Source organism: Lathyrus oleraceus, chromosome 3 (assembly GCF_024323335.1).
Source record: "Lathyrus oleraceus cultivar Zhongwan6 chromosome 3, CAAS_Psat_ZW6_1.0, whole genome shotgun sequence".
Classification (NCBI taxonomy): Eukaryota; Viridiplantae; Streptophyta; class Magnoliopsida; order Fabales; family Fabaceae; genus Lathyrus; species Lathyrus oleraceus.
The window spans coordinates 279,526,775-279,547,327 of NC_066581.1; the positions used below are offsets into that span (position 1 = coordinate 279,526,775).

General features: G+C 44.7%; 1 protein-coding gene across 1 annotated transcript; it reads left to right on the plus strand.

Annotated features, from left to right (window-relative positions):
* The first annotated feature begins 925 nt into the window (after nucleotides 1-925).
* LOC127127024 (uncharacterized) lies at nucleotides 926-6,001 on the plus strand. Its single transcript, XM_051056106.1, has 2 exons — nucleotides 926-1,542; nucleotides 4,092-6,001. The coding sequence occupies exon 2, from the start codon at nucleotides 4,138-4,140 to the stop codon at nucleotides 5,836-5,838; it is 1,701 nt and encodes a 566-aa protein (XP_050912063.1). The 5' UTR covers nucleotides 926-1,542; nucleotides 4,092-4,137; the 3' UTR covers nucleotides 5,839-6,001.
* Nucleotides 6,002-20,553: the final 14,552 nt, after the last annotated feature.

The window sequence follows — 20,553 nt, forward strand, 5'->3', positions numbered from 1 at the left end:
GCATTGGGCCAATCAGGGCTGGATCAAGAGATGGGGTCTATGATGGTTTTGAGGTTCATTTTGTGATTAAATGGTGATTATTGAGGCTAGGGTTGCACCCTTGAGCTATTTCAGTTGGAGATTGGGGCTTAATTTGATCAATGCATTGCCAGATTCATCTGTCAGATGAAAAGTCAACCGTGGTCAACTGTACATGATCAGGTGGATTTGGAGGTGGAAATGAGTTAGACACACTTCATTCATGTTGGAACAAGTGTTGTATGACATCTCAAAGCTTAAGAATGAAGAAAATCAAGTCAGGACAAAAACTGCCAAAAATAGCAAGTGACTTGTAACTGAAGTTTCCAAAAATGGAAAGTTTTTGACCTCAAAAACAGAAGTCCAAGGAAGCTTCAAATGAAAAATTGTTCAACATGACAGATGTAGATCTTGTTCTCACCTTTCCAAAAAGTCCAAGAACTTGAAAATCCAATGTACGGTTTGCAAAATATGGCTCAGTGAATTTCAAAAAAACCCGTAATCAGGAGGCCATAACTTCCACATGGTTTGTCCAAATTGCAAGTTCTTTATATGCACAAACTCCATTTGACATGTACTTCAAGGGTGCATCATTGGATTTTTCCAAAAATGGCCAATGCAAAAAGTCACTTTTCAACTGGACTGTTATTTGAACCAGGGGCAAAATCGTCCAACTTGTGAAATAATTGGAATTTTTGAGAGGGGATTTTTGCAACACCTCACAAATGGCATTTGAAATTTGTTGGAATATTCACAACATGCCTAGGCCTTATGGTTTGAGAATTGGGTTTGAAAATGAATTGGAAAAAATGGACACATAAGCCATCACATGGTGAAATTGGAAAATATGATGAATTTGAAAATAAAGCTTACACCAACAGCTCCCAAATGATATTTTGGACTTGTTTCAAGTGATAAAATTCTGCTGAACTTGCTTCATAGATCAAAAGAGAAAAAGTCCAAAAAAATGCACATAAGCTCTTTCCTTCAATAATCCATATTTTAGCTAAATTGTGATTAAAGTGAGATTAGGAGCTGCATATATAAAGTTAATTCCTAACAGAATTGAGGACGCTAATCACAATTCCAAAAACTTCTGCATATTCACATTTCACTGCATAACAGAAAACATTCTCTCATTCTCCCATTTTTTGCAAAAAAATTTCAATAACATTCTGCATCAATGGAAGAATTTCCATGAATCTTTGTAATAATTCCTTGTATATTCATCATTATTAGGCATTGTGAAGCTTCTGTTTGCAGAAAAAGTTCAAGAACCGCTCGCGAATCGCATCGGTGGAATCAATCCGCAACTTCCATAACAGTCCAAGAATTGGTAGGATTAAGAGATTTTGGAGCTTCAAGAACAACTCCACGCACCTTCTACAGCGATTTGCCATATCTGTTTCATGCGAAATTGAAGCTCAACCGCGAACTCCATTGCCGTCATCAAGAAAAGGTACCTTTAGTTGCTCAATTCCTTGCGAACTTTTGCTTTGCGTTGCTTAAGCAACTTGCATTGAGGTAGGTCTTCTTGACTTCATGTAGTCTGGAGACCCGGCTGTTACCGGGCCGGGCAATAAATGTCTGAAGTCCTCCTTAAGAGGCAATGCTTGTGTATGTTTATTTTTAAGCCCAAGCAGGAAAAGTCCTTCAAGTAAGGCAATTGGTGGAAGGTAGGGACAAGCAACCTGTCCCCCACTATTCAGTGAGTCTTCTCCTTGCTCCCATTACATGGTTGTAGCATTGAGATCAAAAGCCCAAGATCTTGTGCAGTGCACATTGTGTCAGAGTCATCGAGTATAGAAGGGTTCCCCTATTCTGGACCCATGCTCATTTGTCAGCTCTCCCTGGTTAGGGATAAGAGCTGTGAGGTCTGATCCTCACTTCATCCTATCATCTGCTTCACCTTAGCCTCGTAATGGCAAGGTTAAGAGCAAACACAGCCTGTACAGACGATTGCTTAGGCAGTCAAACCCGATTGATTGAGCCCCTTGTTTGGCTATAGTGGGTGTTATGTGGATATTTGATTGACATGCTTGTGTTGTTTGAGATGCCTGTTCTCATCTGATATATGCTTGTATATTGTATGCTTGTGTGATTGCTTCTTTCCTGGTTAGGATAGTTTGCTTATGCAAGTAGGATAGAAAACCGAACTTAGGGTTAACGATGCATGACAACATTAGGCTCGAGTCTCAGCTCCCTAGTCGTGTGTCTCTCCCCGGTTTTTGGTTAGCAATTCAGTCCCTTTCAGGGGAACTACATCGCCCTGATCCTCGTTCCAGACGAGGTATGTAGGCAGGTGGTCGTGCGAGACCACTCCGGGCAACCTTTTTCTTTCTTGCGTGTGTTTACTTGTTATCTGACTGTGTGTTTGGCTCGGATGCCGACGTAAGCCCAGTGATTGGCAGTCGGGCTCCACGTTTGCCGTTTTGTGCGTGTTTTGGCTCGGATGCCGACGTAAGCCCAGGATTGGCTGTCGGGCTCCACGTTTGCCCTTTTGAGTGTGTTTTGGTTCGGATGCCGACATAATTCCATCCAGTGGTTGTCGGGCTCCATGTTTGCCACCCTTGCTTGTTTGTATGTGTTGTGTTGTTTGGCGTGCGTAAGCCGAACTACAGTGGCTCTGATTCTTGTTCAGACAAGATATGTAGGCATAAGGTGCGATACCTTATCGAGCCCGTCTCTCCTAACCCCACCTGCGTTCCCTTGTGTGTGTGTGTGATGTTTAGCAACCTTTTCTTTATTCTAGGACGTGGATCCCTAGGAGTACCTAGGACGTGAGGGGTGCTAATACCTTCCCCTCGCGTAACCGACTCCCGAACCTTTGGAGTACCTAGGACGTGAGGGGTGCTAATACCTTCCCCTCGCGTAACCGACTCCCGAACCTTTTCTCTCTGGTCGCGAGACCATGTCTTTCCAGGTTTCTCTGAGCGTTTCCTTTCCCTATCTTGGGATAAATAACGTTCAGTGGCGGCTCTGTGTGTTTTTATTTTTAGCTCGCCGGTTGATTTTTCGCAGGATGCGACAGCTGGCGACTCTGCTGGGGACTTTAGATGTAGACCTATGCTGGTCCATCGTCCCTAAGCGAGTCCTTCCTAGCGTTCTAGGATTGGTTTAGGTTGCTTGTATGTGTTGATTATTGCGTTTATTATTCTAACCAGTGTGTATCTATATTTGCATTAATGTCTGCATGCATCATACTATCATGTTGTTGCCGCCCTCTGCAGGTGGTTCTGTTGTTTGGGGTGGGTGTTCTGAGTGGGGCTAAAACCCAGGCCCGAGTATACACCTAGGACTAGTGTGGTCTCACGTTGCCTCTTTCATGTTAAGTCAACATGTGCCTGGCGGCGTGATGTGCCACAAGCCGGACGAGGCTCACTTGATAGTGCTCATCTCTGTGGATATTCCGCTTTGTTTGAGTCACTCCATTTGAGTTGTTGACTCTGGTGACCGATCATTCCCGGATCTTTGGTTTAGACGATTTTAAGGGAGCTACAATGGCACACCCGAAAGGGCAAACCCATTGAGTATCTCCGCCCGATTGTCGAGACCATTATCCGCCTTAGGATGACTTGATTAGAACTTACCTGTGAGGGGAGGGTTGTTCTGTCAGATGTTTGTTCAGATAGCCTCCAGATGGTGACTTTTGATCTGTGATTCAGAGACATAATTATAAGTCGGATTTATGGTCATTTATTGCCGTGACGCCGGAGTGCTGCCCGTGACTTATCAGTGGGGATCCGTTTATTTCGGATTCCCCGGGCCGAGATATTTTATCAGTGGGGATCCGTTTATTTCGGGTTCCCCGGGCCGATTCAGATAGGGGTGATGTGTCTACTCGGATATGGTTTGGTGATGATGGTGATGATGATGTATCTGTCTTCCGTTTATTTCGGAACCCGTGGGTCAGAATTGGGATTGTACATTCCTCAGATGGTTATGATCAGTTCAGAGCCCAGATTTAGTGCAAATGATCAGATGGCTTGGAGGATGGCAACGCATTGCACTCATTCATCAGCATCATTACATTTTGCATTAATTGCATCTAACCCATGTTTACCCATATGCAGGGACACTTTTGATCGAGATTCTGGTTGAGAGATTTTCTGCTCCAATATGAGGACCGGTTTGAAGAACAACATTGCTTACAGTTTCTTTGATCCAGAGATTGGTGTGCTCAAGGATATGATAGCATTGATTACTCCTGACCATGTGGGAATGTTTAGAGAGTCGTACGGCGGTATTCTGAAGATGGTTTTCAGACTCACTGACTGCGACAGGAGCGCCATCCACACTCTTCTTCAGTTCTATGACCCTGGGTTGAGGTGTTTCGTTTTTCCAGACTATCTGTTGGGACCTCTGATGGAGGATTATGTCAGCATCCTGGGTATTCAGATCCGTGATCAGATTCCTTTTCATGTCACCAGAGCAGAGCCAGATGTCCTTGGAATTTCACGTGCTCTTTATTTGAGTCCGGAAATGGTCAAGGAAGGTTTGAAGGAAAAAGGAAAGCTACCCGGGTTTCATTTGAGTTTCTTGGAGGCCAATGCCAAGGAACATGCTGCTGTGGGTAACTGGAAGACGGTCTGTGCTCTGATTGCTGTGAGCATTTATGGGATTGTGTTGTTTCCTAACCAGAAGAATTTTGTGGACCATAATGCTATCAGATTGTTTATGCAGAGAAACCTTATTCCTACCCTGATTGGAGATGTCTACTATTCAGTGCATAACAGGAATGAGAAGAGGCGTGGGGGTCTGGTCAGATGCTGCTCTCAGTTGCTCTTTAGATGGTTCATGGGGTATTTGCCTTCCCGAGGTGCTTTTGTTCAGATTGACCCTAGTGTCAAGTGGTCCTTCCGATTGATGGGTCTGCGGGCTGATGACATTGCTTGGACTCATAATGGTTTAGCTGGTCAGGACTTCATATGTAGTTGTGGGAGTTTACCTAATGTGCCTTTGGTGGGAGTTCAGGGTTGCATTAATTACAACCCGATGCTTCTCCGGAGACAGATGGGGTTTGCTATAGAGGGTCCTCCTCTCGGGCGAGAGATTCAGGAGTCCTTCTATTTCCCGATTGATGGTAACCAGACCAAGTTGAGGCAGGTATTGGACGAATGGCGAGATATCCAGAGGAGGGGTAAGGTTCCTTATGGCAAAGTCAACTGCCGGTATTTTCCACTATTTGAGGATTGGTTGCGGAAGAGGATTGAGTCTACATTTCTACCGTTTCCTGGAGGTGACTCTGTGTGTCCTAGGATCGAGGGTCCAAGTTCTTCTGTCAGCATGGAAGAATTCCTTGAGATGAAGAGGGCTAGAGATCAGTTACTTGCGGAGAAAGCGGAGTTAGAGATGACTGTTGCTCGGATTCAGACATCCAACCAAGAGATGAAAGTAAAGATGGAAGATCAGGACAAGCGGCATGCCTTGGAGGCCAAACGCTTCGAGATGGATACAACCTACTATGGGAAGATCAGCCAGGCCTTAGCATCATCTAACAAGGAGCATGACATCACCAAGGAGAAGCTGTTCAGAGCATCGAAGGTGATTGAGGATGAGAAGAGGAGGCAAATCCTTGTCAAGGAACAGAGAGATGAGAGAGCCAGAGTTCTTGCTGCAGAGTGGGAAGCGGAGAAGGCAAAGATCAGGGCTGAGAGAGATCATTACCTAGCTGAGAGAGACCATTACTTCAGGCAGATGAAGATTCATCAGAAGGAAGTTGGAAGACTACAGCAGGAGAACACCGAGCTCAGGTTCGCCGCAGAGTTCGCGAGGATGGAAGATGAGATAGGGCCACCTGCGGGACCCTCATCTAGCTAGATCTTTCATTTGTGTTGGATTACCGTCAGGCTTGTTGACGGAATTCACTTGTTTGTATTTCTTTTCCTGATTCTGGAGGATTGTATTTGACTTTATCTGAGTTGATGTATGACTATGGCACTGATAGTGCACTCTTTTGGTTATGGATGGTGATTTTCAGTCAGTGATTGATCTTCAAGCTTTATTTGCTTTACCGTATGCACTCACACAAGCACACACATGGTTGGGGGTATTCATGCCAAATCACATATCTCCGATCTGCACGATGAGATTGAATGCTGAATATAAGAAGTTTGCCGCCGATTGTTATATGTCTCAATGAAGCCAGGATCGAGAGACAAAGTGTTCTTCATATGGATAGACATTGCATTCATGCATAATAACTTGTTTTCTGTTTTGCAGGTGTCAGTTTCTAACCTGTTTTGATTGACACAGGAATGATGAATTCGTCCAACGCTGACATTCTCGAGCTGAAAAAGAGGATGGGAGAACTGATCAGTGTCATGCAAGAGTTCGCCTTGGAGCAAAAGGTAATTGCCGAAAAGGTGAGGAGGATTGAAGACTGGCTGAAGATGGGGAACATGCAAGGAAACACTTCGTTGTCTGGACCGAAGAAATCCTTTGGTAATGACCAGTGCAAGGATGAGGGTGACTCGAGTGTTGTGTACGCCCAGAGAGGACACGGTAGAGGTCGTTACTACCAGCACACTGCTGCAGTAACCATCCCTGCTGGTAATCAGTCAATCCGGCAGCAACCTCAGCCAACTCCACAGAAGAGACAGGGAGCTGGGAATCAGGTGAAAGGAAAAGGGGTTGATCGTCATTTTGACAAGCCACCCATGCCATATGCTGCTCTGTTTAAAAAGTTGATGGATCTGGGGATGGTTCAGCCAAGGACGTTAGCTCCATTGAGAGCAGATCAGTGGCCACCAAACTATAATGAGAACGCCAGGTGTGAATTTCATTCTGGTACGCAGGGGCATGACATTGAGGGTTGTAGAGCCTTTAAGCATACTGTTCAAGACCTGCTGGAGTCCAAGGCCCTCCATTTTTCACTATTGACAGATGTTAATGCTAATCCCATACCGGCGCATGGTCAGGTGATGGGGAATGCAATTACTGAAGATTCAAATTACACCCGGGCAGTGGGTAAAGAAACTAACAGTGACTGGGGAATTGATCAGTGGATAAAATCGTGCGTGCCAGGGAGCTGGAAGGCCTAAAAGATCAACACTGTTACTCGTCTGGAAGAGTATTATTTCTTGTTTTCAGTTTATTTGCATGAAAGCCATACGTGTTGCCCGACACGCAATGGTCCATTGTAAGGGCCACCTCATGTTTAAATTTGCATTTCTGCATCATGAATAAAAGGATGTTTTTCAGTCAAAAAGCGGCGTTCCCTGTTTTTCATTTATTTTTGCAGTTTAAAAACAAAATAAAAATGGCAATGTTTATTTTCATTTTTATCTTTTTGTTTTGTCTCGTTCCGACTTCAAAAACAAGTTTCCGGATCTCGTCGATAACAATTTGGTTACCCCTCATATGACTTCGACAAACCGATCTATCTTGCTGAAGAAGAAGACGAAGAAGACTGTGATCTGCTGGAATTAATCAGATTGCTAAAACAAGAGGAGAAGGTGATTCAGCCGCCCGAGGAGCGGGTTGAGATTGTTATTCCACGCACCGCCGAGGTCAGGAAGGAGATGAAAATCCGGGCCGTTTCAGAGGCAAGTTGAAAGCAGGATGGTAGGCTTGTTGGAAGAGCATGTGGATGTCTCTACCTGGTCATGTCAGGGTATGCCGAGACAGATACCGATATCATTATGCTCAAGCTACTATGGAAAGAAGACTGCCTTCTAAAGAAGCAGAACGCCAGTGCCTATATCAGAGAGCCATGGTGACTTTGTTTCATGATATGATTCATCATGAAATCGATTGCTATGTTGATGACATGATAGCAAAGTCCCAAGCAGAAGTGGGGCATCTGGCAGATCTGGCCAAGTCGTTTGACTGATTGAGATAGTTCAAACCGAGGTTGAACCAAAGTAGGTGCACGTTCAGAGTGCGAGCCGGTAAGCTGTTGGGGTTCATTGTCAAAGAGGAATCGAGGTCGATCCTGCTAAAAAAAAAGAGAAAAAAAAAAAAAAAAAAAACGAGAAATGCCTGAACCGAGAAAGAAAGAAAGAGGTTCGTGGTTTCTTAGAAAGATTGAACTACCTGTCATGGTTCACATCTCATCTAACAGCCACGGGTGAACCTATATTCCAGTTGTTGAAAAAAAAAAAGATCAAACGGTCAGGTGAAATAATGATTGCCAAGGGGCATTGAAAAATAAAAGAAAGGTGCAGGAACCTCTGATTCTGATGCCTCCTGTGAAAGGAACAATTGTCAATCTGTACTTGACGGCCTTCGAGGGGTCTACGAGGTGTATTGGGTCAGCATGACGCGTCTTGTCGAAAAGAGCATGCAATTTACCTTAGCAAAAAGTTTACCGACTGTGAAACAATACATTCACTGTTCGAGAAAACTTGCTGTACTTTGGCATAGGCTGCTCGCCGACTGAGACAGTATATGCTGGTTCATACCACTTTGTGGATTTCCGAGATGGATCTGATCGAGTATGGGTTTGAGAATCCAGCATTTACCGGACGGGTTGTGAGAAGGGAAAAATGTTGATCAATTCGTAATACTCTCAGAAAGCGATCAAGGGGAGTGTATTGTCTGATTACCTCGCCCAGCAACCCATTGATGATTATCAACCGATGAAGTTTGAATTCCCTGATGAGGACATCTCGAGGTACTCAAATCGAAAGATTGAGAGTGACCGATCCCGGAGGAGGGGCCTGACCCTGAATCCGAACGGATTCTGATGTCTGATGGGGAGGTTAAGGTGAATGAGCTTTTGTTGCCCGGATAACGTTTGAATGCACCGACGGTGCGATTGTGCAGAAAATGGTGGTAACCTACAGAGACTGGCATGAGATGTTGCCGTTTGCATTGCATGGGTGTCGAACGTCGGTGCGTAAATCTACTGGAGCAACTCATTTCTCATTGGTATATGGGATGGAGGCGGTATTACCTGTGGAGGTTCAGATTCCTTCTTTGAGAGTCCTGATGGACGGGAAATTGCAAGAGGCTGAATGGGTAAGGACCCGGTACGAAGAATTGAGCCTGATAGAGGAAAAGAGGCTTGCAGCCATCTGTCATGGGCAGTTATACCAGCAGCGGATGAAGCGTGCTTTTGACAAGAAGGTGCGACCTCGGGTATATCACGTAGGTGATATGGTGCTGAAAAGGATCCTTCCTCCTCAAAACGATCGAAGGGGCAAATGGACGCCGAATTATGAGGGTCCATTCGTGGTCAAGAAGGTTTTCTCTGGTGGAGCCTTGTTGTTAACGACCATGGATGGTGAGGATTTTCCATCCCCTGTGAATGCGGACGCAGTTAAAAAATACTTCGTATAAATTGACCCGCTGGACGAAAAGAACAAAATAGTCCAGGCAAAAATGGGCATCCCGGCGAACCAAAAACAGAGAGAAAGGTTCGGGCAAAAATTAGGGATATAAATGAAAGATGTACACCCGGCAAGTCGAAAACCTGAAAAGGCGACTTGGGCAAAAAAGGGTATCCCGGTGGACTGAAAACCCGAAAGGGCGGTCCAGGCAAAAGAGGGATTGAAACGAACAACTGCGTCCAGCATGATCGTTTGCACTTTGGTTAAAGCATCATGGATAATACCCGGTAGGGATCAGTTAGAATCGTCTTATTCAGAAGGCAGAAAGCATGGAGAGTCTGAGGACATATGGGGTGTAACCGAGTTGGAACTCGATGAGATCACGGGTTTCACATTGCCATTAGGATGGATTTTTCCTTTTGAGCGCAATTACCTCTTTTCAGGAATTGCTTCCTTTTGTATTGCTCATTTGAGCCACACACTTTTTCCATCAATAAAATGCATATTCAGTCAAATAATTTTGTTTTTGTTTTTCATTACCGCTTTGATTGCGAAAACATCCAGATATTTTTGATAAAGAATGTTGCATTTTAATACATACAGGTCCCTTCCAATGCATGTTTATAAGCTTGAAAGCTTGAAATCTTATTTGGAAGGTTGAGTGACCCAAGTGTTGAAATCTTGACACGCCTGGGGCACGGTTTTATCTAACGATCTGTTTTGCAGGAACTGTTAGATACTTTTCACTCACTTGCAGGTTGTGATGTGGAAGCTTTGGCAAGAGAAATCCCCAGAGAGTCCGGTCAGGGACGAGTGTATGAAAGATGACGAAGGCGTTGAGGCGTACGACGATCCTTGATGATAATCAAGAAGACTCTTCAAAGTCAGAAGATTTGAAAGTCTGTAGGAATTCCCCGCAGAGTTCGGTCCGGGACGAAGAAGGGTGACGAAGAGACGACGGAGGGACGTCCGACGACCTTTGGAATTAACCAAGAAGACTCTTCAAAGTCGGAAAATTGAGATTTCTGTATAAATCCCAGGAGTACGTTCTCGTCGAGCACGGAGCGGCTTGGAATACAAGATGATGGAGCAGAAAAGGTCCAGATGAGTCTGGGAATTCTCATTTTCCAGCTAAGTCCCTAAGCAGAATCCGGGGACTAGCTCCTCAGCCGAGTCAGTATGGTTATACCCAGGCAGATTTACAACGGTGTTTCCTCAGCAGCCAGGTCAGAAGGTTGTTATTCCCCGAGTGGAGCGGGTCTTTTTCAAAGAAATATATCTCCAACAGTGTTCATCCTACCAGTGGATTGAACAAGTTCCCGTAGTGGACAAATTTTTGCATCCCCCAGCTGAGATGATTCTACCTATGGATTGCGTGGGTTGTCCCCAGCGGAATGGTATGCGGTTCCTTAGCAGGGTCGGGATGGTTATCCCCAGCAGGTGATATATGGATGTTTCCCCAGTGGAGCCTGGAGGTTGCTATTCCCCTAGCAGAGTATCTGTGAGTATTTCCCCAGTGAAGTCAGCGGGTATCTGTGAGGGTTTTCCCGAGGCGGAGTCAGGATTGCTATCCCCAGCAAGTCAAAGACTGTTGTATCCCCACAGAGTGTTGGTGGGTGCTTATCCCCAGCAGTTTCTCGAGTGGATTGGGTGCGAAAGAGGTTCTTCCCAACAAGGGTTGCCTTATTCCCAGCAGCAGTTATTCCCCAGCAGGGTGGAATTGGAGCGGTGACGAGTTCCTCGGCAGAGAGTCTCGTGTTCCCCAGAAGAATCCCTTGAGGGGGATGTTTTTATTTTTATGCATTCATCATGAAAAAATGACATGGCATATTGCATAGGAAAATAATAAATCGCGTAGCATTTCCATAATTATGGAGCATTACGCAGAAAAATCAATCATGCATCATTGCAAGCATAGGCTAGTCTCAAGCCGTGGTTACCGTTTGAGATATGGTTCTGCCAGTGGGTGAAGATGCTACTCGAGCCGTGATTACCGTTTGAGGAGTGGTTTCACTAGTTGGAAAATCATCAGTATTGCAAGTATCAGTTACTCGGGCCGTGGTTACCGCTTGAGATTTGTTGTACCCCAGTAGTACGATACTGGATGAGTTTTTCCGTCGGACAGAGATGGAAATAAAATCAGAGGACGTTACGCGATCAGCGCGATTCCGGGGTTCAAATGCAATGATTGGGGATCAGTGGCGTTCAGGCCAATTTCCGATTCTCAGATCGAAGAAGTTTCCGACGATCAGGTCGATGTACTTATGGCATTCAGGCCAGTTTTCCGGTATTCAGACCGAGGCAGTATTCAGACCGAAGTGGCGTTCAGGCCGATTTTCCGGTGTTCAGATCGAAGAAGTTTCCGACGATCAGGTCGATGTACTTATGGCATTCAGGCCAATTTTCCGGTATTCAGACCGAGGCGGTATTCAGACCGAAGTGGCGTTCAGGCCAATTTCCGATTCTCAGATCGAAGAAGTTTCCGACGATCAGGTCGATGTACTTATGGCATTCAGGCCAGTTTTCCGGTATTCAGACCGAGGCGGTATTCAGACCGAAGTGGCGTTCAGGCCGATTTTCCGGTGTTCAGACCGAAGAAGTTTCCGACGATCAGGTCGATGTACTTGTGGCATTCAGGCCAGTTTTCCGGTATTCAGACCGAGGTGGTATTCAGACCGAAGTGGTTTTCAGACCAAGAAGGAGAAAAGAAGTTCCGGGGTTCAAGAAAAGCAAAAAATATAACAATAAGGAAAGAAAGAATGAGAATCCCGAGTGGATGTGTGGTGATCAGACCATGGTTATCCCTGAGTTACCATTTATTTTGGTATCCGGGTCGACAGTTCTGTTTCGGTATTCAGACCGGCTTTCTCCGTTCCAGACGGATTTTTTGTTTAGAGAATGTTTCTTCGCCGATGCTGACAGGCGTTGTTAATTATTATCCCATCAGAGTGCAAATTGTTCGTGTGTTCTTGGTATTCAATCACTCTTCATCCTGATCATCCGAAAGCCGAGGCTATTTCGTATCGACAGGTTCACAGTGGATTGAATAGGGGCAGCTGTAACACCTCAAAATTTGCCCTCCTCTCTTGGGACTAGCATTAACATATTTGCATATCATCTTAGGATTTTAGGCATTTCATATTGCATATCATGTGGTTACAGTGTGCAAGCTATCTTCCCAAGTCTTGATCAGGAGATAGGAAGTCAGAAGGTGCAAGCCAGGGTTTTACTGATTGATCATGGGCCATCTGAGGATTGGGCTGTGAATTAGGGTTTTATGATTCTCAAGGGTATTGATCTTCATCTTGATTGAAGTGATACATCATCATCATCATGGTTGGATGTCATCAGGAGATTGAAGAAGATTCCTTGAGATTAGGGTTTTGACCACTGGTCAACCCTAATCAGTTGCATTGGGCCAATCAGGGCTGGATCAAGAGATGGGGTCTATGATGGTTTTGAGGTTCATTTTGTGATTAAATGGTGATTATTGAGGCTAGGGTTGCACCCTTGAGCTATTTCAGTTGGAGATTGGGGCTTAATTTGATCAATGCATTGCCAGATTCATCTGTCAGATGAAAAGTCAACCGTGGTCAACTGTACATGATCAGGTGGATTTGGAGGTGGAAATGAGTTAGACACACTTCATTCATGTTGGAACAAGTGTTGTATGACATCTCAAAGCTTAAGAATGAAGAAAATCAAGTCAGGACAAAAACTGCCAAAAATAGCAAGTGACTTGTAACTGAAGTTTCCAAAAATGGAAAGTTTTTGACCTCAAAAACAGAAGTCCAAGGAAGCTTCAAATGAAAAATTGTTCAACATGACAGATGTAGATCTTGTTCTCACCTTTCCAAAAAGTCCAAGAACTTGAAAATCCAATGTACGGTTTGCAAAATATGGCTCAGTGAATTTCAAAAAAACCCGTAATCAGGAGGCCATAACTTCCACATGGTTTGTCCAAATTGCAAGTTCTTTATATGCACAAACTCCATTTGACATGTACTTCAAGGGTGCATCATTGGATTTTTCCAAAAATGGCCAATGCAAAAAGTCACTTTTCAACTGGACTGTTATTTGAACCAGGGGCAAAATCGTCCAACTTGTGAAATAATTGGAATTTTTGAGAGGGGATTTTTGCAACACCTCACAAATGGCATTTGAAATTTGTTGGAATATTCACAACATGCCTAGGCCTTATGGTTTGAGAATTGGGTTTGAAAATGAATTGGAAAAAATGGACACATAAGCCATCACATGGTGAAATTGGAAAATATGATGAATTTGAAAATAAAGCTTACACCAACAGCTCCCAAATGATATTTTGGACTTGTTTCAAGTGATAAAATTCTGCTGAACTTGCTTCATAGATCAAAAGAGAAAAAGTCCAAAAAAATGCACATAAGCTCTTTCCTTCAATAATCCATATTTTAGCTAAATTGTGATTAAAGTGAGATTAGGAGCTGCATATATAAAGTTAATTCCTAACAGAATTGAGGACGCTAATCACAATTCCAAAAACTTCTGCATATTCACATTTCACTGCATAACAGAAAACATTCTCTCATTCTCCCATTTTTTGCAAAAAAATTTCAATAACATTCTGCATCAATGGAAGAATTTCCATGAATCTTTGTAATAATTCCTTGTATATTCATCATTATTAGGCATTGTGAAGCTTCTGTTTGCAGAAAAAGTTCAAGAACCGCTCGCGAATCGCATCGGTGGAATCAATCCGCAACTTCCATAACAGTCCAAGAATTGGTAGGATTAAGAGATTTTGGAGCTTCAAGAACAACTCCACGCACCTTCTACAGCGATTTGCCATATCTGTTTCATGCGAAATTGAAGCTCAACCGCGAACTCCATTGCCGTCATCAAGAAAAGGTACCTTTAGTTGCTCAATTCCTTGCGAACTTTTGCTTTGCGTTGCTTAAGCAACTTGCATTGAGGTAGGTCTTCTTGACTTCATGTAGTCTGGAGACCCGGCTGTTACCGGGCCGGGCAATAAATGTCTGAAGTCCTCCTTAAGAGGCAATGCTTGTGTATGTTTATTTTTAAGCCCAAGCAGGAAAAGTCCTTCAAGTAAGGCAATTGGTGGAAGGTAGGGACAAGCAACCTGTCCCCCACTATTCAGTGAGTCTTCTCCTTGCTCCCATTACATGGTTGTAGCATTGAGATCAAAAGCCCAAGATCTTGTGCAGTGCACATTGTGTCAGAGTCATCGAGTATAGAAGGGTTCCCCTATTCTGGACCCATGCTCATTTGTCAGCTCTCCCTGGTTAGGGATAAGAGCTGTGAGGTCTGATCCTCACTTCATCCTATCATCTGCTTCACCTTAGCCTCGTAATGGCAAGGTTAAGAGCAAACACAGCCTGTACAGACGATTGCTTAGGCAGTCAAACCCGATTGATTGAGCCCCTTGTTTGGCTATAGTGGGTGTTATGTGGATATTTGATTGACATGCTTGTGTTGTTTGAGATGCCTGTTCTCATCTGATATATGCTTGTATATTGTATGCTTGTGTGATTGCTTCTTTCCTGGTTAGGATAGTTTGCTTATGCAAGTAGGATAGAAAACCGAACTTAGGGTTAACGATGCATGACAACATTAGGCTCGAGTCTCAGCTCCCTAGTCGTGTGTCTCTCCCCGGTTTTTGGTTAGCAATTCAGTCCCTTTCAGGGGAACTACATCGCCCTGATCCTCGTTCCAGACGAGGTATGTAGGCAGGTGGTCGTGCGAGACCACTCCGGGCAACCTTTTTCTTTCTTGCGTGTGTTTACTTGTTATCTGACTGTGTGTTTGGCTCGGATGCCGACGTAAGCCCAGTGATTGGCAGTCGGGCTCCACGTTTGCCGTTTTGTGCGTGTTTTGGCTCGGATGCCGACGTAAGCCCAGGATTGGCTGTCGGGCTCCACGTTTGCCCTTTTGAGTGTGTTTTGGTTCGGATGCCGACATAATTCCATCCAGTGGTTGTCGGGCTCCATGTTTGCCACCCTTGCTTGTTTGTATGTGTTGTGTTGTTTGGCGTGCGTAAGCCGAACTACAGTGGCTCTGATTCTTGTTCAGACAAGATATGTAGGCATAAGGTGCGATACCTTATCGAGCCCGTTCCTCTTAATCCCACCTGCGTTCCCCGTGTGTGTGTGTGATGTTTAGCAACCTTATCTTTCTAGAACGTGGATCCCTAGGAGTACCTAGGACGTGAGGGGTGCTAATACCTTCCCCTCGCGTAACCGACTCCCGAACCTTTTCTCTCTGGTCGCGAGACCATGTCTTTCCAGGTTTCTCTGAGCGTTTCCTTTCCCTATCTTGGGATAAATAACGTTCAGTGGCGGCTCTGTGTGTTTTTATTTTTAGCTCGCCGGTTGATTTTTCGCAGGATGCGACATTATGAAAAACAAAAACAAAATTATTTGACTGAATATGCATTTTATTGATCGGAAAAGTGTGTGGCTCAAATGAGCAATACAAAAGAAGCAATTCCTGAAAAGAGGTAATTGCACAAAAGGAAAAATCTATCCTAATGGCAATGTGAAACCCGTGATCTCATCGAGTTCCAACTCGGTTACACCCCATATGTCCTCAGACTCTCCGTGCTTTTCTGCCTTCTGAACAAGACGATTCTGATTGATCCCTACCGGGTATTATCCATGATGCTTTAACCAAAGCGCAAACGATCATGCTGGACGCAGTTGTTCATTTCAATCCCTCTTTTGCCTGGACCGCCCTTTCAGGTTTTCAGTCCACCGGGATACCCTTTTTTGCCCAAGTCGCCTTTCCAGGTTTTCGACTTGCCGGGTGTACAGTTTTCATTTTATCCCTAACTTTTGCCCGAACCTTTCTTTCTGTTTTTGGTTCGCCGGGATGCCCATTTTTGCCTGGACTATTTTATTCTTTTCGTCCAGCGGGTCAATTATACGAAGTATTTTTTAACTGCGTCCGCATTCACAGGGGATGGAAAATCTTCACCATCCATGGTCGTTAACAACAAGGCTCCGCCAGAGAAAACCTTCTTGACCATGCTGGGGATTCATGACTGAGTGTCCGTTTGCCCCTTCGATCGTCTTGAGGAGGAAGGATCCTTTTCAACACCGTATCACCCACGTGATATACCCGAGGTCGCACCTTCTTGTCAAAAGCACGCTTCATCCTTTGCTGATACAACTGCCCATGACAGATGGCTGCCAGCCTCTTTTCTTCAATCAGGCTCAACTCTTCGTACCGGGTCCTTACCCATTCAGCCTCTTGCAACTTCACGTCCATCAGGACTCTTAAAGAGGGAATCTGAACCTCAACAGGTAATACCGCCTCCATTCCATATACCAATGAGAAAGGAGTTGCCCCAGTAGACACACCGAAGATCAATACCCAAGATACCAGTTTCCTACTCAATTACACCGTCGTTGGTGTATTCAACGTTATCCGGGCAACAAAATCTTATTCTCCTTTAACCTCCCCATCAGACATCAGAATCCGTTCGGATTTGGGGTCAGGCCCCTCCTCCGGGATCGGTCACTCTCAATCTTTCGATTTGAGTACCTCAAGATGTCCTCATCAGGGAATTCAAACTTCCTCGGTTGATAATCCTCAATGGGTTGCGGAGCGATGTAATCAGACAATACACTCCCCTTGATTGTTTTCTGAGAGGTATATCGAATATCGTATTCAAACAAAATCATTGACCCCTTCGCAACCCGTCCGGTCATTGCTGGCTTTTCAGATATGTACTTGATCAGATCCATCTTGGAAATCCACAAAGTGGTATGAATCAGCATACTGTCTCAGTCGGCGAGCAGCCTATGCCAAAGTACATCAAGTTTTTTTCGAACAGTGAATGTATTGTTTCACAGTCGGTAAACTTTTTGCTAAGGTAAATTGCATGCTCTTTTCGACGAGACACGTCATGCTGACCCAATTCACCTTGTAGACCCCTCGAAGGCCGTTAAGTACAGATTAACAATTGTTCATTCCACAGGAGGTATCAGAACCAGAGGTTCCTGCAACTTATTCTTTTTTATTCTTTCAATGCCCCTTGGCAATCATTATTTCACCTGACCGTTTGATCTTTCTTTTCAACATCCTGAATATGGGTTCACACGTGGCTGTTAGAGGAGATGTGAACCATGACAGGTAGTTCAATCTTTCTAGGAAACCACGAACCTCTTTTTCATGTTCTTCCTCGGTTCAGGCATTCTTATTGTTCTTTTTTTTTTTTTTTTTTTTTTTTTTTTTTTTGCAGGATGAACCTCGATTCCTCCCTCACAATGAACCCCAACAGCTTACCAGACCGCACTCTGATAGTGCACTCGCTTGAATTCAACCTCAGTTTGACTTGTCTCAACCGGTCAAACGACTTGCCCCGGTCAGCCAGATGCCCCACTTCTGTATGGAACTTTGTTATCATGTCATCAACATAGCATTCAATTTCATGATGAATCAGATCATGAAACAAAGTCACCATGGCTCTCTGATACAGGCATTGGCGTTCTGCTTCTTTAGAGGACAGTCTCCTTTCCATGGTAGCTTGTGCACAACGACATTGGTATCCGCCCCTGGCGTATCCTGACCCGACCAGGTGAAGGCATCCACATGCTCTTTCAACAAGGCTACCATCCTGCTCTCGATTCGCCTCTGAAGCGGCCTCATTTTCCTATTTCTTTCCTAACCTCGGCGGTGTTTGGGATAACAATCTCAATTCGCTCTTCATGCGGCTGAATCACCCTCTCCTCTTGTTTAAACAACCTGGCTAATTCCGGCAGATCACAATCTTCTTCGTCTTCTTCTTCAGCAAGATAGATCGGTTTGTCGAAGTCATATGAGGTGTAACCAAATTGTTATCAACGAGATCCGGAGAATTATTTTTGAATTTTGGGACGAGACAAATCAAAAAGGAAAAATGAAAATAAACATTGCCATTTTTATTTGTTTTTAAACTGCAAAAATAAATGAAAAACAGGGAACACCGCTTTTTGACTGAAAAACATCCATTTATTTATGATGCAGAAATGCAAATTTAAACATGAGGTGGCCCTTACAATGGACCATTACGTGTCGGGCAACACATATGGCTTTCATGCAAATAAAACTGAAAACAGGAAATCATTACTCTTCAGGACGAGTAACAGTGATGATCTTTTTTAAGCCTTCCAGCTTCCTGGTACGCACGGCTTTATCCAACCATCAAACTTGCAGTCGCTGTCAGTCTCTTTACCCATCACACAGGTGTGATCCGAATCTTCAGTAATTGCGCTCACCATCGCCTGACCGTGTGCCGGCATGGGATTGGCATTAACGTTGGGAGATGGAGCAAAGTTGATTGCTTTTGAATCCACCAGGTCTTGGACTACGTGCTTAAAAGCTTTGCAGTCCTCTACACTGTGCCCGGGAGCACCCGAATGGAATTCACATTTGACATTTTCATCAAAATTGGCTGGCCTCTGATCAGGTCCCATAGGCGCCAAAGTCCTCAACTGTACCAGCCCCATATCTTTCAATTTTTTCAATAGGACAGAGTATGTCACAGGAGGCCTGTCAAAATGCCGATCACTCATCCTCCTCCTGATTGGATATCCTACCCTCTGGGACCTCTGCTGAAATGGCTGACGCTGCTGTTGCTGTTGTGCAGGCTGATTGTCAGCAGGAATAGTTACCGCAGCGGTGTGCTGGAAGTAACGATTCCTACTGGGTCCTTTCTGGGCGTAGACCGCACTGGTATTACCCTCATTTTTCTTTTGGCCATTTCCGAATGGCTTCTTCGACCCTGATGACGAAGCATTACCTTGTATCTTCCCCATTTTCAGCCAACTTTCGATTCTCTCCCCAGCCACCACAATGTCAGCAAAGTTGGTTACAGGACAACCCACCATCCTTTCAGCAAAAACCCCTTGCAGGGTACCCATGAAGAGATCAGACATCTCTCTGTCAACTAGCGGCGGTTGAACTCTGGCAGCCAACTCCCTCCATCTCTGAGCATATTCTTTAAACCCCTCGTTATTCTTCTGAGACATACCCTGCAGCTGGGTACGACTCGGGGCCATATCAGCATTGAACTGATACTGTTTAAAGAATGCGTCGCCAAGATCCTGCCAGCTTTTGATATCAGCAGACTTCAGCTTGGTGTACCATTCCAAAGATCCTCCGGACAAACTGTCCTGAAAGAAGTACATCCAAAGCTTTTGATCTGTTGTATATGCAGAGATCTTGCGAACAAATGCTTGAAGGTGCGTTTCCGGGCAGGAACTACCGTTGTATCTGTCAAAACTGGGTGCCTTGAACTTCTGTGGGATCACAATCCCCTCTACCAACCCCATATTCGACATGTTGACAAACCCCGGAGTAGCATGGCTTTCCAGAGCCCTTACCTTCTCTGCCAGCAACTGAATCTCTTTGCTTTGGGGTTGGACACCATACTGACCGAATGGCTCATTCAGCATAGAGAACTGATCAGCCTCTCTGTCTTCCTCCCTATCTTCATCGAAGCCATAGAATGGGGGCAACTGACCGTCCTTCAGATTATGCCCCAGACCGGGCCCACCACCAGTAGCAGCACCAAATCCACCAGTATTGTCATTTACCCTACCTACGGTTGCTCTTTTTTCACCGTCTCTGGATCCACCAGGCCCCTGGTTGGAGACACCATCCAGATTAACCGCACTGTTAACAGCTGAAGCCCGCTCAAGCTTTTCAACTTTGTCTGCTAAAGCCTTCTGACCAACTGCAAAACCCTGCATGATGTTGATCAGCTCATTCATCTTGTCCTTCAGCTCAAGAAGATCAGTACTCGGAAGATCCATCAGCCTAGGAGTGTTGCGTCTGGTGAAGTATCTGTGAGGACGGGTTGAGTGCAAAGGGATGACTCTACGAGCACGAGCAATGATTCCTGCAAAACAGCAAACAGGTTAATGTGCATGAATGCAACGTCTATCCATATGAGGAAGCTTCTGTCTTTCGATCCTGGTTTCATCGAGACAGACAACATTTTGACATCCATATTCTGAAATTCAAGATGTCTCTCAACCAGATTCTCAATCAATAATGCTCCCCATATGGCTAGACGTGTTTTTGGTGCAGATGAATGCAAAATGAGAATGATGCAGATGAATGAATGCAGTGCATTGCCATCCTCCAAGTCCTCTGCTTCTCTGTACTGAATCTGGCCTCTGGACTGATCATTACCATCTGAGGAGAAATGTAACCAATCTGACCCACGGGTTCCGAAATAAACGGAAGACAGATACATCATCATCATCACTGGTCT